This window comes from Ursus americanus, chromosome 28, assembly GCF_024610735.1.
Source record: "Ursus americanus isolate L20-20 chromosome 28, mUrsAme1.1.p, whole genome shotgun sequence".
Taxonomy (NCBI): domain Eukaryota; kingdom Metazoa; phylum Chordata; class Mammalia; order Carnivora; family Ursidae; genus Ursus; species Ursus americanus.
In genome coordinates, this window is record NC_142154.1 from 38,238,111 (window position 1) to 38,264,512 (window position 26,402).

Genomic DNA, 26,402 nt, shown 5'->3' on the forward strand with positions numbered 1-26,402 from the left:
CCCCCTGCTTGTGTTCCCTCTCTCGCTGGCTGTCTCTATCTCTGTCAAATAAAATAAAAATAAAATCTTTTAAAAAAAAGAAAAGAAAAAGAAAACTAGTCCATAAAAAAAATATCAAATAATGCATGGAAATTTCCTGCCCCCCTCCTCCTAACCTCTCTAGCTCCTCCTCAGAAGTGACTACTGTTAAGTTTCTGTGTGTCCTTCCAGAAATTATCTATGCATATATAAGCATACATCTGCCCGTTGTGCAGTTTCTAGAATGTAGATGGGATGAGACTGTACATATAGATGGGATCAGAAGGTTGTTCTGCAATTTGATTTTTTCATTTTGTGCATTTTCCTAGATCTGTGTGTATGCACGTGTGTGCGTGTGACAGAGAGAAAGAGAAGTTTCTTTTCACAGCTACTTGTACCACCTGACATGGACGGACTGTAATGACTTTAGCGCCCTCGTTGGTAGACATTTGGGTCGTTACCGCAATGAGCACCCCTGTTACATCTGCATATCTGTGCATCTCGTTTACTCACCTTCTAACTACCAAGTACGGTTTCAGGCACTGAGGTTCTGCAGTCAACAGGACAAGCTCTTGTGCCACACTCGTACCGGTATAATTGTCAGATAAACTCAAAGTGGGCTTGTTGGCAGATTGATTTGTTCCATTTATTGAGCGCATGTAAGCCACATAGAATATTGGCATACCTCCTTTTACCGCGCTTTGCTTTATTACGCTTTGTTTTTACCAATTGAAGGTCTGTAGCAACCCTGCCTCAAGCAAGTCTGTTGGCACCATTTTTCCAACACCATTTGCTCATCTCATGTCCTGCATCCCATGTTGGTCATTCTTGCAATATTTCAAACTTTCTCATTATTATTATATTTGTTATGCTGATCTCTGGTCAGTGATTACTACTCACTGAAAGATCGAGTGAAGGTTGGCATATTTTAGCAATAAAGCGTTTTTCATTAAGGTATATACGTTGTTTTTTTTTTTTTAACATAATGCTGTTGCACAGTGAAGAGACTACAGTATGGTGTCAACATAACTTTTACGTGCACTGGGAAATTGAAAGATTCATTTGATTTGCTTTATTGCAGTGTTCTTAGAATTGAACCCGGAATATCTCTGAGGTATGCCTGTATTTTGTCGGATGTTTGATAAATCAGAGGCTGCCTGAAACTTCCTCCCCGCTCCTTGCCCCTGGCCACACTATCATAATCCTCTCCGCAGCCTCCCGGTGGGTGAAGGGCCATTTAGTGAGGCTTCGGAGGTCGTGCAGCATTCGTGTGTGCTGAGCGGTGACTATAATGTGTTTGCTAGCGCTTTTAAGGCTCCTTAGGGTACAGCTTTGCAGTGTGTCCTCACAACTCTACTGTAGGAGAGTCAGACTGACTGGTGTGCACTTTACAGAAGGAACGGGGGCACAGTGGGGTAAGCCTGAGCTCAGGCTGGTGATGGGACTCCTAGCTCCCCACAAGGCTGATTGGGGGCAAGGCTGGGATGAGGACCCAGGAAGAGGCGCTCTGCTTCCTGGGACTTCTTAATGGGGGTACTCAGAGTTTCTGCTCTTTAAATTAAAGCATCTTTGGAGCACCTGGCTGGCTCAGTCAGTGGAACATGAGACTCTTGATCTCGGGGTTGTGAGTTCGAGCCGCATGTGGGGTGTAGAGATTACTTAAAAATAAAACCTTTAAAAAAAATCCATAAAGCATTTTAAAGCTAGAAGATTAAGTTAGTTTTTTCTTTTCACTTGCAACATGGAGATAGGGTTTTAAAGGACTTGCATCTCATGAATTCACTTAGAGCTGTGCTGTGTGGTGCAGGGGCCGCCAGCCACATGTGACTATTTCAATTCAAATGTAAAGTAATTACAATTAAGTAAAATTACAAATAAGGTCGTCAGGCATGGTGGCCACATTTCAGGTGCTCAGTAGGCCCATGTGGCTAGCAGCTAGCACGTCGGACAGTGCACTTACAGAACATTCCATCATCTGCAGCTTAGAGTGTCCAGAAGGCTGTAGCATCATTTTTCTCCTAAACGCTTGGATGTTTGTGGGAGGAGTTTTTGAGATTGTCTTCACTTTCCTGCTGAGTAGGTAGGGAAAGGAGGCTCACAGATGGGAAGGGACTAGCTGCCCACCGTCACCTAGCTGGACGTGCAAAGCTATAGTGAGAGCCAGCCCTCCTCCTGTGTTTCCTCCACTCCAACTGCTGCCTTTTCCCTGAGGACCCCTTCACTTATGGCTTCCTCGGTTCCCTTGCCCTGACCACTTGCTGAGCCAGAGGGCCCAGATCAGGCGCCCTCTGCCAAGTAGCCCTGGGTCTGTGTTCTTGCTCTGTTCCCAAGACCGGGAGACCACAGAGCGAGTCAGCCATCTCTGCAAGGCGCTGCTGTGTCCTTCAGATTTTCCCCCCAAACTGCAGGCCTCTTCTTGAACCCTCTTCTAATGGGGTCAGGACAAGCATCTACAGTTTATAAACAAGATTACAGGAAGCCAGCCGCTGCTATGCACACAGACCCACCCCACCCAGCACCGAGACAGGTGCTGAAGAATGAGAGCACGCACAGCTTGTCCTCATGGATGGGGTACAACTGGAGATTCAAATGTGGGGGCAGGTGTTCCCATTAGAGACCAAAGCCTTCTGTAGGGGCTTAGAACGATTAAAGTGCAAACTGCAAATCAAGATGATTGAGAAGGCAGCCAGTTCAGCCTTGGTCTCCAGTTGTCCTCTGGGGTTAGGGAGTGATGAGAAACCACGGGTTAAAACTGAGAAACAAATGGGGAACATGGTCACCCTGAAAGGGTCATGGATGCATATACACTATGCCTCATAGATTTTATCTTCTACTGGATCTCTCACTCCTGGAAACTACGATTTAGTTGGGAAAATTGGCAGAGAGTTTCGTGCAGTTGATAACTTGTTACTGCTGGTACCAGTAGTAAGTAGTAGTGGTACTGCTGTTACTACTACTGCTGGTAGTAGTACTAGCTAGTAGTAATAGTTGCCAACTGCTCAGTACACTCTGCCAATTTTCCCAACTACAGTTGTCGATTTTAGTAGCGGTAGAGAGAATAGTAAACAGGAAGACGCGAGCTAAAAATTACATCCATAGTCAGTCTTCAGAGACAGAAGGAATTGTTCTTTCTGACACTTCAGGATATTCCCCTAAAGTGTTTGCACTAGCGATCCTCAAACGTTGGTGGACGTCGGAATCCCCTGGAGGGCTTGTTAAACCACAGAGGCTGGGCCCGAACCCCTGAGTTCCTGATTCGGGAGGTCTGGGGTAGGGCCTGAGAATTTGCATTTCTAACAAGTTTCAGGTGATGAGGAAGCTACTGATCTGGGTGCCATCTGGGGCTAGAGAGGACTCTTGCTTGTTTCGGTGGCATAGATTTAAGTTTCTAAATCCCTCTTGTAAAAAGCCTCCTACCCATGCCCCAGTAGCGCGGCGGCCTAGAGCAAGCCTCTGTGCCATCCGGAAAAAACACTACTGTCGTTACTAACCGTGGCTGTGTTTCAGATTTTGAGATGTAACCACCAGTAAGTGTTGAGCTCCTAGAATGTGTCTGTCTCACAGTGGGTGTGGTGGGTCACACTGATGAAGTGTAACCTTGCCCTGCCCTTAAGAAGATTAATCTAGTTTGAGGGTGGGAGAAAGGCAAACACGGAAAGAAAAGGTACCAAAAGATTATTAAGTGTACTCAGCTTTGGAGCTGACACATTCAGAGGCGAGGATCCCTGGGGGTGGGCATGGTCCGGGAAGGCCTCAGGAGGGGCTGGAACTTGAATTTCAGCACAGGTGGGAGTTGAGGAGGTAGAAGATAGGACAGGCAAACAGGGCTAGTCGAAGCCTGGAGGTGGGAATGAGTATGTTGGGCTGCGCCTGCTGGGAAGCCAGAGCATAATTGGGCCAGTAGCGTGGGACCAGGTGATGAAAGGGCCCTGGGGCCAGGCCAAGGCGCTCAGGCTTGATGGGAAGGGGGAAACAGCTCTTGAGCAGAGGAGAATGGGATGATATCAGCATTTCAGGAAGATAGACTGGGGATGTGTGGGTGGAGGACTGTGGGCAGGAACGCTGATCAGGAGGCGGTGCTAAGTGTATTTGTGTGTGAAAGTCTAGCTCAGAAGGGTGGCAGGGATGAAGAGAGTCTAGCCAATTCCATTCAGAAAACATGTACCGTAGACCTACTGTGTGTCCGGCGCTCTATGAGGTGCCTGCGGGTAGAAGGATGAGTGATTGCTGGTTCTGCCTGAGGACCTTGCAGTCTCGTGAGGAAGAAGAATATATAAAGAGAGAATTCCAGTAAGATGTGCTGAATGCCATGAGGAGGTGTGCTCCGGAGATGAAGACTGGGGAGCGTCCCGGTTCAGGACCCAAGGAACACTTTGAAGGAAAGATCAGTGGAGACTGAATAAATTGTGGCTGCCTCTCCTGTGCTCCTTTTGATCTGATGTTTGTGGACTAAAAAAGGGGTCCCGCCCTCTCCTCCCCATTGCCTGTAAGGCCCTTGGTGACCCTGTGGCTCAGTGGCCCGTGCTGACCCCCCAGGGAGTTCACCCCTGATTGGATAATTACAGTGCTGGTGTCCATTCAAGTGTTTATTTTCTCTTCTCTCTCTCTCTCTCTTTTTTTCTTTTTTTCCTTTTTGCTGTTAAAACAACACAGGACATTTTTAAAAGAAAGTTTTCACTCAACTATTCATCATCCCAGCACATTTTTGCATCTGTGTTCCCTACTATGTTTTGGCCACACAAGGGTATTTAAAACAAAACGAAAAGGGTAATCAAACAGACATACCGTTTGCGCAGGTTTACTTAACATTATTTCATAGCACATGAAGCTCCCATTTATCCCGTCAACGTCCGTGTGCGCTCTTCTCCTGCATCCGGAACAACTCACGGCCGCCGCAGTTCCTCGGGGAGGAGGTTTTGTTTGCTTCCAGCTCTTCCTTGTGTGTGGAGCTGTGTTTTTTCTTTCGAACTCTCTCCGTAGGCGGCATTCCCAGAGAACACTGTACTTGGACTCAGATCACCTGATTTTTGGTTCCAGATCTATGGCTAGTTCGCTATGGGACCTCAACTCCTTGAGCCTCAACTTCCTGATCTCTAAAATGGGGAGAATAGCGACTGTACAGGGTGTTGAGGTCTGACCCAGGACGGGTGTATGTGGAAGTGTTTCATAAATACTTACTTCTTTAGGAATAGTTGACATCCCCCAGTAGAGGGATATGAGTATTTTTATGGTTCCTCTTTTTTTAAAATCTCTCCAAGTGATATAATTCACCTACCATACAGTTACACTTCCACAGTTTAATGGCTTTTGGTATATTCAGAGTTGCACATCTCACCACAGTCGATTTTAGAACATTTTATCACCCCGAAATAGAAACCCTGTTCCCATTAACAGTCATTCCCCATGTCTCCCAGTCCCTCTAGGCCTAGACAACCATGAATCTAATTTTGTCTCAATGGATTTGCCTATTCTGGTTATTTTATATAAGTGGAATCATACAATATGTGGTGTTTTGTGACTGGCTTCTTTTACTTCTCATAATGTTTTTTAAGACTCATCTGTGTTCAGAATGCGTCAAAAACTTCATTCTTTTTAATTGCCCAGAACTATCCCATTATATGGATAGAGCACATTTTCTTTACCCATGCATCCGTGGATGGTCATTTAGGTTGTATCGCTCTTGATATCCAGTGCTAGATGGCGTTTCTCAAACACTGCTGCGTGTCCCAAGCTGTTAGATCTGCTAGAAAGTAGAACTCTCGATCTTACTCTTGGACACTTTTCCAACATAACAGCAAACCACAGAAATTAGGTAACTGTTATTAGACCCATCAGAGAACTGTCCCAAGGAGTTAGGAGGAATCCCAGGGAAAAGTAAACACATGTCTTCTAGGAGGATACCTCTGCCTTCCTTCCTAGCACTAACTTTATCCAAGGCTGGGAGATCAGAGGAGGGGCTTCAGGAGGCAGAGAAGGCTGCCTGGAGGAGGGGGGCTTCCAACTGGCTCTTCAGGGATCGAAAGCTCCGGCTGGAGCTAGGAGGATGTGGACATCTTGGACAGGTGTGAGCAGGAGACAGGTTGCCCATGATAGGAGAGCAGAGGGAAAATTGAGGAGCACTGGGTTGGCCAGATTGTGAACTGAGGGGATCTTTTGCCTTCCCATCATTTGGGTGGTATGTGAGAAAGGGTCATGTGATGATGAGCCTGATGAAGTGAGGATGGGTCCACCCCCGTCTTTCAGTTTTCCCCCTTCCCTGCAGCTGGTGGAGGTTTTTCTGAGCAAGATCTGAGCCTCCCTGCATTCTCAGTGGCTACCTGGAGCCAGGCTACTAGTTCGCACCAGGCTACCTGGGGGCGGGAAGGAAGAATAGTCTCCACTTCCTTCTTGGCTACCTGCGAGATTGATGTAATCTGGACTTGGCCTTGTCCTCTCCCAGCTGCCAGGCCTTCCCCGTGCAGGCGCCAGGTCTGAGCTGTCTGAAACATGAGGCGTGGTGGAGAGGAGAGAGAACTGGGCTGCCGGTCAGGAGACCTGTCTGGTCCTGAATCTGTCACTGCCTGGGAGAAGAGGGAACTTGGGCAAGGCCATTCCCTCTGCTGGGCCTCAGTGGACCCATCTGTAAAGTGAGAGGTGATGGTGAGAAGTTCCCTTTATTTCCATAGTTCCATGAGGTTTGCCAAGTTTTATTGTGTACTGGGGATCTCAGACAACTTTCCTTGGTTGGCTCTGTCCTGCTTTGGGGGGTTTGTGGCTTCCCTTGAGGGTCCTGACATAGGGACTGCACATCCTTAGCTGGGATGTGTCAGGGGCTGACATATATTGTACAACCAGGATGTAGTACGAGGAGGAAGTTGTTTTGGGGTCTTCTGCTCCCTGATCAGTCACCCTGGAAGCCTGTGGCCTCTGATGCTAAGTGCTGATTCTCTGACTCTGGTCTGTTTTCGGTAAACTGGGAAAAGCTCTATGTGTCCGATTCAGCTTGGTACAGACCTTGGTGGCAGGTGCTTCTATGGTAGCAGAGAGTTCAGGGCTGTTGGCGGGGGTGGGGAAGGGAAGCCGGGTGGACCACTAGGGCGGGCCGGGACCACTCGGTGGAGGTTGGTGCTGAAGCCCTCTTGTTGGGATGCCAGGAGATGACACAGGCTGGGCAGGCTGGTTTTGCCCACGTTGCAGAGATTTACATGGGTTGGGTCTGGTTCCACTCCTGGATCCAGTCCTTGTGTTTGCTTCCCTCCTTTGCGGGCAAGATAGTTTCTTGTTTTTTTCCTCCCATCCCACCTCCACCTTGGCCATCTGTCTCCCAGTGTTTGCTGTTGGCCTCAAGCATGAGGGACTCTGGGCAGATCGGTACAAGCCCATTCCCATTGTGGGAGGGCACGTGGCTGTCTTCCCGCCTCCCGGGCTGCTTTGGGCATCCCTTTCTTCATCTTCTCCAGCACCTGCACAGCTTTCCCTAGCTGCATGTGGTATTTCTGGACTGGCAGCTGGGATTTAGGTCAAGGGAGGATAATGTTTCTGCTCTTGTTTCCAATATCTGTGGTGACTGTGTTTACTAAACCCCTGATCAAAACACATGGCATCACACACACAGCCTGAGAGTAGGACACAGTGCTTACAATTGCTGCTTTTGGGAAAATCTAGCAGGATAATTTGCTATGAGCTGACTGGAACCTGTCTTGCTGAGAGCCTCTTAGCTCCTCCAGTACCACAGATAGGAAGATCCCTCAGGGGTGGGTATTGGACTTACTCCGAAGACATGTCCTTGTCTTGGTGTAGGCAAGATCTGACGCACAGGCCTTAGGCCAGAGCAGGGCAGCAAGCAGTCCAGCCAAGCTCTTTGGGCTCAGTTTCCCTGCCTGGGGAGTGGAGTTCTCTGCTACTCACCTTCCTTATGCACTCAAGGGCTGGGAGGATTAGGTAAGAGGGTGTTTTGAAAGCTCTTGAAACCCTCATCCACAAGGAGTTATGAGAGTAGAAGGAATTAATGTTTCAAAGGAAAGAAAGAGAAGTCGTCACTATTTTGGCCCTGAAGCCAAGAATGTGAGGTCAAAGAACAACTTGTGGCTGCTGAAAGGGAGGGTGTGGCTTCCAGAGTTCTGTCTTGGGTTGTGTCTTGGCTGATGCAGGCGGCAGTTCTGCTCATGCCCAGTGCATTTGTGAGAGCCCGTGAAAAAGAGCCTGTGCCAAACCTTGGGGCCTACCATGTGATTGTTTTGATCAAAGCTGAGGGGAAGACCCCACCAAACCAGTCCGTAGAGACCCCCACTTCCACCCCATGCCAATGGGGTAGTAACAGCTTTGAAAGTCTGTAATCCACTAAGGAGCTCCAAACCCTCAGAACACTCTACTGGTCTAAAAGAAGCTGTCCCACCCAAGCAAAGGTATCAGCATGAGGCAAGTCATGGGATGAGGATGATGATTTTTTTTTTTAAGAGAGAGGAGGGGGGCAGGGGGAGAGAGAATCTTTAAAGATTTTATTTATTTGTTGGTTAGAGAGAGAGAGAGACAGAGAGCACAAGCAGGGGGAGTGGCAGGCAGAAGGAGAAGCAGGCTCCCCGCTGAGCAAGGAGCCTGACATAGGCCTGGAGCCCAGGACCCTGGGATCATGACCTGAGCTGAAGGCAGATGCTTAACCGACTGAGCCACCCAGGTGCCCCAATGTTGATAATTAAAAAAAAAAAAAAAAGAAAAAAAATGGGTCCCCTCACTGACGTTGAACGAATGGTTCTGGTATTGATCATCAAAAGCTGCTAATGTTACAAAGAGAGAGACAGCCATGTATGTATGTACATCCTGGTGGGAGCACCTATGGAGTTTTGCCAGAAACTCAAACCTCAATCTGATCAAGCATCCAGACCCAACTTCTAATCTGTAGGAAATACAGGGGACAGAGGAACATGTTCAACAACACTAAGGGTCAGCAAAATCCAGAACTGGAAGACTCTGCAAGGCAAAAGACCTAGTATTTTCAGCAAATGAATTTTAAGAAAAAGAGAGACATGGAAAGAGAGAGAGAGAGAATGTGTGTGTGTGTGTGTGTGTGTGTGTGTGTGTGTGTGTGTGTGTGTGTGAAAAGTAAGGAAAGGAGAGGAGTGGAGGGGAGAAGGAAACCTACAGATTAAAAGAGACTTAAGAGACATTCTCAATCAGTTGCAAAGTATAGACCTTATTTGGATTTTGATTTGATGAAACAAATTTTAAAAAACCTTTATGACACCATAGGGGAAATATTGACACCAACAGTATATTGATGATATTAAAGAATTATTGTTATCTTTAAAAGTGTGATAGGTACCATAGCTATAGTTTTTATTTTTTTAAATTTTTTTAAATTTATTTTTTAAGATTTTTATTTTTTTATTTGACAGAGAGAGAGACAGCCAGCGAGAGAGGGAACACAAGCAGGGGGAGTGGGAGAGGAAGAAGCAGGCTCCCAGCAGAGCAGGGAGTCCGATGTAGGGCTTGATGTGGGGCTCAATGTGGGGCTCGATCCCAGAACCCTGGGATCATGCCCCGAGCCAAAGGCAGACACTTAACAACTGAGCCACCCAGGCGCCCCTGTAGCTATAGTTTTTAAAAAAGAGCTCTTATCTTTGAGGCACACATACTGAAATATTTACAGATGACATAATATTATATCTGGGATTTGCTTCAAGATAATCCAGCAGAGTGGTGAGTAGGTAGGCCTGAAATGAGATGGCTCTGAATTGATAGTTGTGGAAATTAGAAAAATTTGTTTTTAATGAGATTGGGCAAAAACTTTCATGGGACTGCTTGACCCCTCAAGTTGATTCAGAAAGCTTATTCAGAAGAAGTGCCGCTAAGTCTTGGCGTCACAGGTGTTATTGAAATATTTGCAAACCAAATGAACTCCAGTACAATAGAACCTGAAATAGAATAGGACGATTTTCTAGGTTGGGGCAATGTAGTAGTAATAATAAGAGTGATTAATATCTATAGAGGGTCTATCGTGCACTAGATGCTTTCTGTGTCCTTTGTTTTCATTCATTGGATCATCACAGCTCTGTAAGGTCAGTAGTATTATTTTGGAATTTTTCAGATGTACAGATTAATGTGAGACTTACAGCAAGGTTATAAAGATAAGCACAGAGAGTTCCTGGAAACCCCTCACCCAATTCCACCTAATTCTAACGACATCTTACATACTCCTGTATAGTTTTCAAAACTAAGAAACCAGCATTAGTACATTATTATTAACTACACTCCAGAATTCTTGTGGCTTTCACCAGTCTTTCCATTAAGGTCCTTTTTCCCTTCCAGGGTCTCCTCTAGGATACCACCTTGCATTTAGTTGTCATGTCTCCTTAGACACAGAATCACTTACGGAGTTTTGCTGGAAATTCAAGCCTGAATCTGATCAAACCTCTAGACCCAACTACTAATTTACAGGAAATACAGGGGACAAAGGACCTGTGGTCTGTGGCTATTTCTTTCTTTGTTTTTCATGATCTTGAGAAGTTTGAGGAGTACTGGTCAGGTATTTGTAGAATGTCCCTCAGTTTCGGTCTGTCTGATGTTTTCCTCATGAGATTCTAGACTAGGGGAAGAATACCACAAAGGTGAAGTACTCTTCTTACCACCTGCTAGTAGGGGGTAACTGGCATCAGCATGACTTATCACTGGTGATGTTAATCTTTTTTTTTTTTTTTAAAGATTTTTTATTTATTTATTTGACAGAGATAGAGACAGCCAGCGAGAGAGGGAACACAAGCAGGGGGAGTGGGAGAGGAAGAAGCAGGCTCATAGCGGAGGAGCCTGACGTGGGGCTTGAACCCGGAACGCCGGGATCACGCCCTGAGCCGAAGGCAGACGCTTTAACCGCTGTGCCACCCAGGCGCCCCTGGTGATGTTAATCTTGATGATTCGGTAAGGTGGTGTCAAGCAGGTTTCTCCACTGGAAGGTTACTGTTTTTTCCCTTTCTATACTCTGTTCATGAGTCACTGAGTCAGGCCCACACTCTAGGGGGCTGGGGAATTCGGCTCTGCGTAGAGGGGAGTATCTCTTTATATTATTTGGGCTTCTTCTGTAAGGAAGATGGAATAACCTCATTTGAAAGATGAGGAAACTGGCACAGTGGCAAACTAACTCACCCAAGAGATGAAGTCTCCATGGGCCGCCACAAGCTGTGTCCGCTTAACTTTGTGAATCCCCCACTCCAAACTCGGCCAATTCCCTGTGTAGCCTGGTTGTCGGACTTGGCCGTAACGATCACTTTGGCTCCCAGTTCACCCTGACGTTTGTCACCAGCTCCCAGGATGAATCGTGGAATCCCACTAGGTAGAGATAGACGGGAATGTAGAGTCCATCTGATACAGCGATTCTCAAGCTGTGCTCCTTAGAGCCACGGCCTCCCCCGCTGGGGGCCACCACAGGGGAAAGGGAAAGGCGGATTGAACATGTGGCTCCTCCACCCCTAGGATTTCTGTTTCCATTGGTTTTACATGTTGGGCTTTACTAGGTAAGAAGTTTGAAGACTATGGACCTACGCCAGTCATCTCATTTAAAATGAGGCAACTAGTGGCTCCTGGGTGGCTCAATAGGTTAAGCGTCCGACCCTTGATTTCCGCTCAGGTCATGACCTTAGGGTCGTGGGATCAAGCCCCACATTGGGCTCAATGTGCAGTGGGGAGTCTGCTCTAGGTTCTCTCTCTCTCTCTCCCTCTCCCCCCTTCCCCTCCCCCTGTGCTCTCTCACTTTCTCTCTCAAATCAGTTAATCAATCTTAAAAAAAATGAGGCAACTAAGGCCAGAGAGAATGACTGATTTACTCTCCATCACGTAGCAGATTAAACCTGGGTTGTTGAACTCCCTCAGAGATCAGTAAAGAAACAGGAATCCTGGTGATGCTGGAAGCTTTGGGTGCCCTGTAAGGACCTTATCTTACAGTCCACAACGCGTGTTTAGGTCTCTGCCAGCAATGGCACTGGCTATGGTGGGGCGTGGTCTCTAAGCCTTCCCACGAATGCAGGTTAACTTCACACCCTTCGGCAGTATTGGTCTTCTGAATTTTAACACTCAGTCACTGAAGAGGGACGGAATCTGGATATGTGGCCTGGAGGACGCAGAGAAGAGCCAGCAGGGTTTGTCTGTACCCCCAAAGCAGGCAGGCCCCGTCCTCGTTGCCAAGCCAGTTCCTCCCTACGTCACCTCCCTGCATCCATCCCGCCCTCCACAGCCTCCCAGCCTAGGTCCCATTCCTACGGATTCCTGCTTCGGATGAGTTAATAAGGGATTTGGCCATAACCCTACCCCATCACCTCACCACCTCCAGCAACACACACACACACACACACACACACACACACACACACACGCACTCCCTCTGCTGCCAGGTTCATTAGCGAGATGATTCTCTGTAAAAAACCTCCAGGACTGTAAGAAATTCCACTTTAAAGAAACGCGGGGTGGGGCAGAGGCCCCGGAGCTCTTACCAAGAGCTGCCCAGTGCGTCTGTGCCTGAGACCCACGGAGCTGGGCCATGTGTTTGTGTGGCCGTTTGCAGTTGACAAAGTGTGTTCGCTTCTGTTGTCATGCGTGGGCCTCACAGCAGCCTCCCGTAGGCAGAAGAGGAAGCAGAGGCTGAGAGAGTTCATGGCTTATCAGGTATGACAGCTCTCTTGAGGGACTGATACCACATCTCAGGCCCCCTGACTCCTGGGATCACGGATCTCGGGTGCAGACAAGTGGCTGTGGGGTCTCAGGAGGGGTGCCCTGCCTGTGCAGGCCTGTCCTAAAAGTTTACAGTCACCTGTGACTGAGGTAGAAAGGAGCATTCGGGTTCAGAGCTCCACGGGTGACTTCTGTTTCTGTGGAACAAATAATAAGTAGAAAGTTTGGGTTGATTGCTCACTCATGGCTGAGTTCCCAGCGCACTCTGGTGACGTTCAAGGGTGGATCAAACTCGATCCTGCTTGGTTTTCAAAGTGATCAAGATCCTGACCTCCCGTCTCATCATCTCTCCCCAGGCTGCTGACTCCATTTTTTACCAGTTTCCCACCAACCCTAGATGAGGCCATCAGGGTCAGGAGTGAGGCTCTGGAGCCAGTTCTTTGGGGTTTAAATTCCAGCTTTGCCCCTTCCTAGCTCTGTGACTGGAAAATTCTTTCCCTTCTCTGAGCTCCAGGAGTCGCCTCATCTGTAAATGGGACAACCGTGATACCTCTCTTATCGGATCGCTAAGAGGGCCGAGTGATTTAATACATTCTAGAATGGTGCCTAGAATATAGCAAGAAATAAATGGTAGCTGTTATTTTTTTCCAGAGCTAGCTATTTATTTATTTGTTTATTTTTATTATGTTATGTTAGTCACCATACAGTACTTCATTAGTTTTTAATGTAGTGTTCCTGGTTCATTGTTTGCGTATAACACTCAGTGCTCATTGCAATATGTGCCCTCCTTCATACCCATCACTGGGCTAACCCATCCACCACCCCCTTTCCCCTCTGAAACCCTCAGATTGTTTCCCAAAGTCCATAGTCTCTCAGGGTTCATCTTCCCCTCTGATTCCGCACCCCCTTTCAGTTTATGCTAAGTGACATAAGTCAAGCAAAGAAAGGCAATTATCATCTGGATTCACTCACATGTGGAACGTAAGGAATAGCATGGAGGACATTAGGTAGCTGTTATTTTTTAAAAAGAGTGAAAAGTCTTTGTAAATAGAACAAGATATAACTACAGAATAATGAGTGATTGGTTGTTGTTGTTGTTTTTAAATAAACCGGAGAATCTTCCAAGGATGCTGTCAATTCTGAAAATAGTCCAGAAACTCCTTCCTCGAAATTGCCTCCTGTGCCAGACTGCAAACCATATGAGACAATCGGACACATTATGGTCTCATTTTATGAAACTTCGGTTAGCTATAGTCCTCTGCCAGATGGAATTGTGTGCATGCGTATATGCATCACCTTTTAAATAGGCGGATTAAAAAAATAAGATGATATCAGGAATCTACTTTATATTTTAGGGGTAAGGGCCCAGTTTCTCACACCTATAGCTCAGTTTACAGCCCTCTCCAATGACATATGAAAAGATATGTTCTGACAAATTTGCCACAGCTATCTATCCATCCATCCATCCATTCATTCAAAAATAGTTACTGACAGTTACATGCAAATTACTGCGATAGATGCCATGGAAGATATGATAATAGGAGAACTTGAAGACCTTTCAAGATCTGTTAATCTTCAAAAACATATATATTTTTAAAGATTTTATTTATTTGACAGAGACAGAGACAGCCAGCGAGAGAGGGAACACAAGCAGGGGGAGTGGGAGAGGAAGAAGCAGGCTCCCAGTGGAGCAGGGAGCCCGATGCGGGGCTCAATCCCAGGACCCTGGGATCATGACCTGAGCCAAAGGCAGACGCTTAACGACTGAGCTACCGAGGCGCCCCTTCAAAAACGTATTTGCTCAAAGCACATATATAGGATCTTATTCATGTTCCCAATGAGAATGCCCAAATAAAAAAGGAATTTCTGATGAACTCTGTTACTAAAACATTTTTTAAAAATCAGGTCATCCTTTCCTCCAAACACTATGTACGGTTAATCCGTGTTGAGCTGTGACTTTTCCGCCAGATGTGGCTCCTAAGCGCCACGTTGGAGGCTGTTGGTGCCATTTTCTCCAAGACCGCGGCGCTTGGCTCCTCCTCTGTAGCCGGAATCAGTAATACCTGTCCCCAGGGTCTTCGTAGGGATTTGGTGAATATGAAATAAGGGAACTCACATAAAACCACCTTGTAAATCATAATGCTACTCTTTAAAGGTCATTTATTATTATTATTCAAGAAAGAAGTCGTTCAACAGATATTTATTAATTTGTGTTTGCTCATTATTCTGCCTTTACGGAAGTATGAAAACGGTCTCATAGGTCCAGATTTCCAGCAAGAAGGTCCAGAACCGAAGAGAATGTGGAGTCCATTTTTAGGTACCCAGGACTCCATTAAGTAGTGGACTGCGGCCCTGCTGAGGTTTCTCTAAAGTCGTGCTTCTCAGCCTTTCATGCACGTGGCGCACGTGGGAGTCGTGTTGACACGCGGGTTCTGATTCAGCAGTGCTGACATGGGGCCTGAAATTCTGCTTTTCTGATCGCCCCCAGGTGAAGTCAGTGCTGCTGGTTCGAAGATCTCACTTGGAGGAGCAGCGTTCTCGGGGGCACAGTGTTCAGTGGCGAGGAAAGGAGAGGAAGAGCAGCCCAGGGCCCGGGGAGGGAGATTTCCAGGAAGGTTGTGTTGGGAGCTGTGATGGCAACTCTCTCCCTCCTTCCTTCCCATCCCCATCTGCAAGAGGTTGTTATCTTCCTGGGCTGTGTCTTTGCTCTGCATTTTGGAGGAAGAAAAGGTGCCTTGTGAGTGCTTGGGGGAAGGAGGAGGAAGGAAGGAGATTGCACCATCGAGGAGGGTAACTGTCTTATCTAGGTGACAAGCTGCATTTCCTCATGTCTGGACAGTGATCTAGAGAGAGCAGAACGAGCCTGTTCCTGCCTTCCACATCCGGTGGGCAACATGGCAGAATCTGGTGCAGACCAGAACTTTATCTTTGCCAGTCCTGGGGATGGTTGAAGAATGTTGACTTAAACTGTTTCGAAGAAGGGAAGGACTGAGGAGTAAGCCATCGGGGTGCTCCCACCCCTTCTTTTTGCATCCCTCTGACACATTCTGTCACCCTGTAGTCCCAGCTTGCCAACTCTGGGTGCCCTCATGCTGACCTCTAACACCCCAAAGACCTGCACTGCAGGGCCCATCTTGTTCTGCTTTCTCCTAGATACCCCAGTTCTCCCCACGCCCAGTTTGTCCCTTCTTCTCTTTTGCATCAAAATTTCCTTTTTCTTCCCCAGCATGGCTGAATTCTGCCAGTTGGTAGGAAAATTATCTAATTCAACTAGTTTAGGCCTGCATGACTGCTAAGCTAACTAGCTATTAGTTATTTCTGTTTTTCTGAGCTGTGACCCAGGTGGATTCCCCCCTTCTTCTGTCTCATCAGAGCCGGAGCCACAGGAAGGCCTGGTGCTTTGTAGAGGTCTCTTTTGCTACAGATGGTGACCCTTGAGCAGTCTGGGGACAAAATGCAGGTATCCCTGGTTGCAGGGGGGGTCTGTGCAGGGAGCGAGGGTCCCTCTGCCTCCGTAGCAGGCACCGAGGAAAAGCAGGAGGCTGTGTTGTAAAGGCAAGTTTGCTGTAGTGGTGTGTGTGGTTTCACGCTGAGACGTATGGGGCTTTCCTCTGTGTGTGTGTGCGTGTGATTCCACTCTAAGGCCTTCTGTGCAATTTCATTTTTATTTAGCCATGGTCATGGGTATTACTTTGCTGAAAATTTAAGAAAGAAATAACGAAAAGAAAAAGAGCTCTGCTACCAGAAAAGGCTTGGAAATCCTTGCCATCCTAGAAAGACACCAAACAGGTGCTGAGAGACACGGGCTCTCAGGCTGCTCTGCTGTGAATTGCTATGTGACCTTGGGCAAGCTCTGAATGTTTCCTCGACTGTCAGAGGGGTCCTTCCTCTCCCCTGTGTTTTGACCCTGCAGTTCCATGACAAGCAGCTGTTGGCAGCCGTGGAAGCAGGACTGTCCCTCCTCCTCCCCTACTGTGCCCTGGACAGGCTTGGGTCTGACACGGAGCCTGTGGATTGGCCTGACCCCCAGTCTCGGCGTGGTCAGATAATTCCATGGCCGGAGGGGAAGGGGAACTTTGACCAAATCATTTTGCATCTTACTTGCTGCTGGGATCATGAGAAAGTTCATTGCAGAACAGAGAGGGACTGGGCGGCTTGCCAGGAGAGTATACATACGGTGCTTCTGAGCTGAGGTTTGTCTGTGTCAAAGAGGCGCTTACTGTGTACCCTGTGTGAGCTTAGGCGTCCTGGAGGTAAAGCGGGGTGCCACAAAACAGCTCTTCCCTCAGACAGCATGGGAGGGAAGACACACAGAATGTTTAGTTTAGAAGAGGTTTGCGAGCGTGCCTTCTTCCAATACTTGGTGGTTCTTATAGGAATAAGGAACTGCATCTTGCTCCCCCTGCATCTCTGTGTCCCCGGTGCCTACACTCCAGACTCATTTCTACAACTCACACGCACTGAGCATTGATATGCCCAAAGCGCAGCAGTGAGCAAGACACTGCTGTCCCAGCCTCTTAGGAGTTTACAGCTCTGAAGGATGGGAGGAAGGCATGGCAGGTGGGATTCAGGCGAGCAGACAATCAGAATAGCCCAGGGCAGGAAGAACTGTGGTGAGTGCTGAGTCATGTACATTGAGGGCACCTGTTGCCACGGTCATGACCATCTCAGCCCTCCTGCCTGCGCTTCCTGGCAATTCCCCAGGGTCTGCTTGGTGGGGGAGTAGCCCACCCAACAGAGACCCGGGGACCCAGGTAGAGCACTCTGGTGATCTGGGGACCCTTTTCTGTGTGTAAATGAACCTCGCCAGCCAGACCCAGTGTCTGTCAGGGGACCCTGCAGAGTCCCTGACTTGTAGGAAATCGTATAGTGGCAGGAGACCTGACGGAGACAGTCTGTCCCCTGGCTGTTCTGGGCTCTGATGTGTCGAGACATGGCCTGGCTTCTCAGTCTGCTCTGAAGGGAAAGCTGGAACCTGCCAGCTCTCAAGATAAGCCAAGAATGTGCCTGTCTGGCCAGTCTGGGGCCCGTGTGGGGGCCAGTGACTGCTCTGTTGGCCTGTTTCTCTAAGGGTAGAAGTGACTTTCTGAGATATTGAGGGGCAGGAAAGGGCACGTGCAACTATGGGTGAAAACATCTGCTCTGAATCAGGATATCCATTGTCTGATTTATTCATCCTTCACATTCAGAAACCATTCACCAAACAAGAAGGTCATGCCGGGCTCTGTGCTAAGCGACCTTGTATTTCTCTAATTGAAATCTCTCAACAGTCCTGCAAGTTAAGCGTATTATTTCCATTTTACAGGTGAGGAAACTGAAGCCCAGAGAGCTAAAGTTAAAGTCGTATCTGTGAGTGTTTACCATACGGCACATGCTGTTCTGAGCCCTTAGATCTGTCAGTATGTTTAATCCTCACCACGGCCGAGGAGGGGCTGTCATCCGCAGCTTACTGATGAAGAGACAGAGGCACAGAAAACTTAAGAAACCACCCAAGTTTCCAGAGCCAGCTAGTAATGGAACTGGACTGGCGTCATCCTGGGGTCCTTCCCAGATCTGAGCCCCTGCACGCTCAGAGCCCTGCTGGTTAACCTCTGCCCCTCTGTGACTCCATCATGGGTCACATGTGGAAGGACAAAGCCACACTGAGGCAGCTAGTGAGGGACGCCTGGTGGGTGGGTTTCTAGAGGGAAGAGGCTATGGGCCGGGGTCTGTTCTAGATTGCAATTTGGGTAGACAGAGGTAAAAATAAATCACACTGGATGTGACACATACCCTTCCTGCATTCCGACAGTTAGGCTCAGAGGCAATGTGCCAGGCAGTACCAAATCCTGTAACGACTTAGAGCAGCAGAGTTAGAGGAATTGAGAAGGAGTGGCAGCCTCGAGGGCGCCTGGTAGCTGCTAATTGGGGGTGGTGATGACAGAGGAGGTGGCAAAGCTGCAACTCTGAGCTGCTTGCCCAGCAGAGTTTCTGGCTTCTGCTTGGGAGACAGGGAGGGCTGGGAGGAGAGTTTGGAGCGAAATCTACTTCCGAGAGGACTTGGACCTGTTCCCTCCACCCCCACCCCACCTCCAGGCTTGTGGGAGACTGGGTGTGGATCTAAAGTCAGATCCCTTTGAGGGTGGGGATGAGGGGATGGGCCACCTGTGAGCTGGGGACAGGAGGGGCGGGGGGTGTCACCATTTTATTCCTGTGGGAAATGCCTTCTGCTCTGAGATCACTCATCTTGGCTATTGGGATTGACTGTAAGTGTTTGGTTGGTTCTGTCTTGGACTTTTCACAGTTTGGGGGCTCCTTTAGCCATCTGGGAAATGGTCCAAGTTCTGTGTTTGCAGCCGTGCTCCTCAGCTCACTGTCTTTCTCTGTGCTACAGTGATGGCAATGCAGAACCACTTAAGGTTAGTTCTTCCTGTTCGTGTGTGTTAAGGATTGGAGACAACGTGAAATGAGAGGCACACAGACAGAGTTGGAAAATAAAGGTAGAAGATCCAAAAGCCACATGCTCTCCAAAGATTATGATTTATCAAATCTGTGATAAGGCCTGGGAATCTGCATTTTAAAGATTTTATTTATTTGTTTATTTATTTATTTGTTTGTTTTTAGAGAGAGAGAGAGCAGGGGGAGGGGCAGAGGCAGAGGGAGAGAGACAGAATCCCAAGCAGGCTCCATGCTGAGCCCAGAGCCCGACAGGGCACTTGATCTCACGACCCGTGAGGTCATGACCTGAGCCGAAACCAAGAGTTAGATGCTCAATCGACTAAGCCACCCAGGAGCCCCATTTGTAAAAGAATATTTTATTTATTCATTCATTCATTTATTTATTTATTTACTTACTTACTTACTTAGAGACAACACACTAGTGGGCATCTGTATTTTAAACAAGCTCCCCAGATGATTCTGAAACACCCCCAAGTTTGAGAACCTCGGGTGTGAAGGAAGGAGGAAGGAAATACACCCAAGATGTAGGCCATCACAGTTGTTGTCACTGACCACCAAGATAACAAAAAGGAAATAAGATAATGTCATTTTCATTTTCTGAAATAGGAAGGGTATCAGTTTTTCAGGGTAGACAGACATCTTCATGGTGCTGATTTCTGAAAGAAAGCCGTTATGTGTATCCCATGACAAAGGACGCTAAATGATATCATGGATAATTCGGGGACAGGAGAGATGCTTTGCATCCCTCCAGGGGTCTGTTGTGCTGGTCACCCCTGCAGCTGTGGTCCCTGCAGGGAGCACCAGGCCCACTCTGCATTAGGACTTGCTCGCCTTGAGATGCCATCTCTTCCTGCAGTCAGCCGGGGTGGGGGGGGCATTGCCAGGAGGACAAGTGAGGTGATGTTGAGGTAAGGAGCGGGTGTGGGGGATGAGAGATGGCAGTGGTTCTCCTGGGCCCGTGCAGTCAGTTTGAAGGTATAACCTGGATTGAGTGCCTAGGTGACCGACCAAGTGGCAAGTTTCACCCGAATGCACAGGGCACTTCTCTAAAGCACAGCATCTGGGTGATTGAGGTGACAGGAGGAAGGAGAGGTAAAGGGGAAAAACTGGTTAACACCACCGATGCTGAGAAGACCTGAAGCTCCTTTGTAGACAGTACAGTCAGCTGGGGAAAATATTTGCAACATATGTGACAAATGGTTAATGCCACAAATATATAAAAAGCTTTTAAGAAAAAGGCAAACACCCCAGTAGAAAATTAGCAAAGCATATATGAGTATACAGTTCAGATCACCCATATACATAGGAAAAGATGTTCATACTCACTAATAATCAATTACAAGTTAATTACTTTCTTTTTACAAGTTAATTAACTTCAAGTTAAAATAACAATGAGATCTCATCTTTCAAGTATCTAAATGGAAAAAGGAATGAGCCAGTATTCGGCGAGATGCATATAGGGTGGGGAGTGCAGGGGCTGACAATATTTATGGCTGTTAGGAGTCTTACGAGCACAGTCTTTCTGGAGGATAATTTGTCAGCATGAAAAACCTTAGAAGTGTACATAACCTTTGGCTAAGGATTCTCTTTCCTGGAATTTATCTCAAGGAAAGAGTCTCGGGGAGGTAGACAGAGATTTATACGTAAGGGTGCTTAGAACAGTGTTATTAATTACATTAACACTTGGAAGTAATATGAATGTCCAAAATTAAGAATTTGCTTTAAAACCGTGGCTTATCTGTACCATGGATATTATGTAGCCATTTAAAATGAGGTAGTAAAAGAGTTTTTAATTAAGATAATGTCATTTTCATTTTCTCATAGGAAGGGTATCAGTTTTTCAGGGTAGACAGACATCTTCATGGTGCTGATTTCTGAAAGAAAGCTGTTATGTGTATCCCGTAGGAAAATGTGAAGTGGATATGTCGTTAAGTGGAGCATGTAAAAAAGCAGGTTCCAAAATAGTACTTATGGTGTCGTCCCAGTCAAATTAAAAAAAAATTAAGAAACAAATAGAAAAGACTCTATGATGCGCTGAAAAAAATTCAAAACAGCAGACACCAAATGAGAACAACGGTTATCTCAGGAAGACATGATTACGGACAGTTTTTAGCGTCCTCTTTGTGCTTTTCTGTGTTTTCTTTTCTTTTTTTTTTTAAAGATTTTATTTATTTATTTGACAGAGATAGACAGCCAGCGAGAGAGGGAACACAAGCAGGGGGAGTGGGAGAGGAAGAAGCAGGCTCCTAGCGGAGGAGCCTGATGTGGGGCTCGATCCCATAACGCTGGGATCACGCCCTGAGCCGAAGGCAGACGCTTAACCGCTGTGCCACCCAGGTGCCCCTCTTTCTTTTTTCTTAGACAACAAACATGCTGCTTTTGTAATAAAAAAGAAAATACCAGGAACATGTTCTTTTTTAAGTGACTCTGCCAGTAAGTGTTCCTGCTCCGTTGGGGGCTGGCTGTGGGGCATGCAGTTCACCGCACTTCCTGCAGCCTCACTTTAGATCTTCCTTTCTCCAATCTCTGCATCCTCGCCAACATCTGTTGTTTCCTGAGTTGTTAAGTTTAGCCATTGTGTGAGGTGGTATCTCATTGTGGTTTTGGTTTGTGTTTCCCTGATGCCAAGTGATGTTGAGCTTTTTTTCATGTGTCTGTTAGCCATTTGGATGCAGAGAAAGGGGAACCCCCTTACGCTGCTGGTGGGAATGCAGGCTGGTGCAGCCATTCTGGAACACAGTATGGAGGTTCCTCAAAAAGTTCAAAATAGAACTACCCTATGACCCAGTAATTGCACTACTAGGTGTTTATCCGCAGGATACAAACATAGTGATTCGAAGGGGCACACGAACCCCAATGTTTATAGCAGCAATGCCCACAATAGCCAAAGTATGGAAAGAGCCCAGATGTCCGTTGACAGATGAATGGATAAAGAAGATGTGGTTCATATATACCATGGAATATTACTCAGCCATCAAAAATCATGATATCTTGCCATTTGCAGTGACATGAATGGAACTAGAGGGTATTATGCTAAGCGAAATAAGCCAGTCGGAGAAAGATTAATACCATATGATTTCACTCCTGTGTGGAATTTAAGAACCAAAACAGATGAACATAGGGGAAGGGAAGGAAAAATAAAATTAAATAAAAACAGAGAGGGAGGCAAACCATAAGAGACTCTTAACTATAGGAAACTGGGAATTGCTAGAGGGGAGGTGGGTGGAGGATGGGCTAACTGGGTGATGGGCATTAAAGAGGGCACTTGATGTAATTAACACTGGGTGTTATATGCAACTGATGAATCACTAATTTCTACCCCTGAAACTAGTAATACAGTATATATTAGCTAAATAGAATTTAAATAGAAAATTAAAAAAAAAAGAAACAAATTTCCTTTCTGTAAGCACTGGCTGCGTCCCTGCTGTGTGCTCAGTGCTGAGTGGGGTCTGTGAGAGTTCTTACTCTCCTGGTTCTTAGGGGCTGGTTAGTGGTGAAGGGCTAAGGTGAATGCCCCGGTCATTTGCTATAGAATTGCCTTTGGCCTTTGGTGTGTTCAGCATTTTGCTGGATGTAAAGATGACCTAGGGGCATCTTGCTGAGAATGCCTGAGATCTGCTTTCCTTGCCTAAAGCCTTAATACCCCTCTTTCTTCGGAAATTTAGTTGGTTAACATGGAACTGATAAGTCTCAGTAGCCTCAACCCATGGCTGGGCCCTGTGCAGTGGGAAACGCAGAAGTCACCCTCCATGCCGCAAGCTGATAGATCCATGTGACATACGGGCCTGCATCAGAGAATCCTAAGAGGGCGAGCTGGGATGAGGTGGGGACCTAAATGAGACATCTGGTCCAACTCTTCATTTTTCAGATGAGAAAACTGAGGCCCCAAGAGAGAAGAGAACTTGGTAGCTGGTGACAGAGCCAGGACTCCTAACCTTGTTCTCTGCCCACATTCATAGCTCTGAGTGCTTGGGAGATGTGATCTGAGACATTGTCAAGTAATGGCAAGGAAGCAAACTTTGGGATAAAAAATTCACCCAAATTCTGAGAAACAGAGGATGACAAGGAACTAAGTGTATCAATGAAGAAGTTGCAACAAGAATTCCTAGGACATTAAGATCCAGGGGTTCAGGGGCGCCTGGGTGGCTCAGTTGGTTAAGCATCTGTCTTCAGCTCAGGTCATGATCCCGGGGTCCTGGGATCGAGCCCCACATCAGGCTCCCTGCTCAGCAGAGTCTGATTCTCCCTCTCCCTCTGCTCCTCCTCCCTGCTCATTCTCTCTGTCTCTCAAATAAATAAATCACATCTAAAAAAGAAAAAGATCCAGGGGAACAGAAAAGAACCAACAAGAGATAACTGGCCATGATTTGTTCACACACCCACATTCACATACACAGACACACATAGTCAGTTTTCTGTAGGGCCAACTTATTTGGTGTGAATTTTAGGAAAGTGGAACGACCTTTTTATCTCTAAGGAATTTCTCCACTTGCCCACTGTGGACCTAAACTTGCCACCTTGAAGCCCCTTTTGGTCAAGGATGTAGTTAAAATGTGAATGTGTTGCTTTGGAAAGAGGTCAGGTGAACCCTTTGGAATCTTTTTCACTTTATGTGAGTTGTGGGAAGGATCCCAGAGCGATGTGGGCCACGGGGAGGTGAACGTTCACAGGAGACAGGCTGGGCACAGAACTCTGCGCTAGAAGGGTGGGGTCCAGCAAGTCAGGTGGGAGGGATCGTGACAGATAAACTGCTCATTTCACCATTTCCCGAGGATGGCCCTGTACCCCCACCAGAACAGCAGAACCTCAACCATCTTGGATTTTTCTGTCTTCCTTTGCAGTCGTATTCTTTCTCTGCACCGTGAGCTCATGCTCAAGGTCTCATCTGTTATGGTCCAGCCTCCTGGGTTTGCCAGTCTCTGAAGGCCAACATTTCTAGGATCGAGCTAGCCGACCTGTTCTGTTGAAGTTCTTTCACTAATCAAATGTACATCTGATTGTCAGGAACCAGGTGGTGAGCAGGGGGCCCAGCCCAAGTGTACATCGTTGTCAGCTGACCACTTGCTCTCCCCTTTCCTCCACTCCCACAAAGAGGAGAGGAAAGGGCAAGTGTTGCTTTTCTGATGTATTTCCTTGACAAAGTGGCCACTCGCCAGCAAGGAAGTGAGGTAGAGAGGTGGTGACTTGGGGCCTCCACAGAATAGAGCATTCGTGTCTCGCTCTCTGCTTCTCCAGCTTTGGTGAGCGGTTTCCCCTTTGCCTGTCTGAATCCCGCTTTTTCTGCCAGGCCTGGTTTAAATCCCACCAGTGCCATAAGGCTTCTGCTGACCCCCATCAGCTGGTACTTGTCCTCTGCAGTTTCTGTTTGCCCACTCACTGGACCCTGATGCAGATCTCTTACACACCCATGCATGTTTCTTTTTCCGTTAGTGTGTGTCTCATTCCCTCCGTCGACTGTAAGCTCTTCAGGTTGGGGGCTGTGTCATGCTTAGAGCACTTAGGACATTGATCAATAAATGAGGAAGGGAGGAATGAATGAGAGAATGGATGGATAGGCGAATGGGCAGTCGGGTGGTTGGTGGGGGGGTGAGATGGCGGGGAGATAGGCAGGTGAGTGGGTGGAAGGCTCCAAGCCCAACAGTGTATTATGTAATCTATGTCATGTCGGCGTCTAGAACCTAGACTCTACACTAAGGGCTATGCCAGAGGACACGGAGCGGTATTTTCAGTCCATACAGCCAAGACCAGCTTACATCAGGCCTCACTTATTTCAGGTCTTGGACTTGGGGACTCAGGCTCATTTGACAACAGCATCAAAATGTGTTTATACTGACAACAGATTCCAAAAAGTAATCATACCTCAGCCTGACTTGGCTCTGCTCAACAACTCCTTCCTTTCCGTGCTTTAGGAGTTTTTTTAAAAGGCCAGAGGAAGGAAGTTAGTCTGCAGGGAATCAAGTGAACTAACCTGGGAGTGCAGCTGCATAGGCCAGCTTGAGCGGACACCTGTGAGTCTGTGCACAGGGGCCATTGGTAGGTCAGGGCTCAGCTCCCTGACTTGTGGTCCCTGACTCTTATCCTCTATCTATTCCTTACTGTTGACCCTGAGCGTGGCTTGGTTGGGGTGACGTCTTGAAAGACTAGATCATAATTTTGAGAAGCATCGGTGTTTTCGGCATCTCTCTCTCTCTCTTTTTCCCACTTACAGCTTGGAACTGTTTGGGGATCAGCAAAGGGCATGTTGCCACGTTGTACAGTGTACTTCTCAAATTGTGTTTCCTGGAGCCCTCAGGGGTTCTATGAAGCCTGTTAGGCTCTGAGTCGGTGGGTTCCCAGTGCCCCTCCCCCTAAAAGAAGCACTGCTTTTTATCTTTTTTACATGTTGGGCTTCTGTGCAAGATGTATTGGAGAGAGGGTTCCTCACCTCAAACAAATTTAAGCACCGATGTCAGAAGACCACGAAGGCATTGGCAACATGGTCAGAGAGGAGAAACGGGTCCATCGGCCAGCAGGCTTGGCTCACTAGCTGGGAGGAAAGGCCGTTTGAATGGCTCTGGGCACTCTTGTGTTTGCAGGTCTGGTGCTGATGTTTCTGTCTGCTCCCGAGTCCCTGCTCGCCTCAGGCTGGCTTGGATGCTGCCCCTGTGTGCCTTGCCCCCCTTGCTTGCCCACCTAGCTCCTGACGAGCTGCCCACCTGGCTTTCGGTAAATTTTTGCTCCTTTCCCCTATCTCTGTGGCCTGGAATTCTGACCTGCTTCCTGCTCTGATTTCTGGTAACTTTGTATTTCTTCGCCCTATTTTGGCTTCCTGGCTATCTGGCTTTTTTACCCTGTCCTTGAGTAACTGTGTCCCAAGGGTCCTCTGTCTTCCTGGATGCTGGCATCACATGGGAACCCTGCTTTTCCTCTGCCATGGTCCTCCCCAGCACTGTCTATTTTTAAGCTGGGGTCTGAGGATGCAGCTCCCTGGGGCTGAATCGGGTTCAAGAATATGCTGGGATTGCAAAATGGGGGCCAGGACCCGGATGTGGCAATCTAGTAGATAATTGACTTCCATGGAGAAGTTAGACTTCACATAGTGCTTTCTTTCATACACGGCCTCATTTCATTCTCATTACAATCTGGTGAGACTGGGACTTTCTTATGTCTATATTACACGCAAGGAATTTACTGATTTACTGATTTACTGAAGGTAGAACTGGAAGTAGAACCTAGGTCTTTGGACTCTAAATCCTGGGCTAGGGCAGAGGAGCTAAGAACGGGTTGAGTGCTAAGGCAGTGAGGAGAAGGATCTTGTTCATGGGAATTAGGAG

General features: G+C 47.3%; 1 protein-coding gene across 10 annotated transcripts in view; it reads left to right on the forward strand.

Moving 5' to 3' along the window:
* Window positions 1–26,402, forward strand: part of DAPK2 (death associated protein kinase 2) — a 116,713-nt gene that overhangs the window by 31,604 nt on the left and 58,707 nt on the right. For 2 of the 10 annotated variants that reach the window (XM_087856876.1, XM_087856875.1), the window contains exon 1: window positions 25,474–25,664. The exons of the other annotated variants lie outside the window; for them this stretch is intronic. In XM_087856876.1, coding sequence (XP_087713002.1) covers window positions 25,489–25,664 — 176 coding nt within the window. In that variant the 5' untranslated portion in view covers window positions 25,474–25,488. Of the gene's footprint in view, window positions 1–25,473; window positions 25,665–26,402 lie in introns of those variants that run through there. 10 annotated transcript variants of the gene reach the window in all.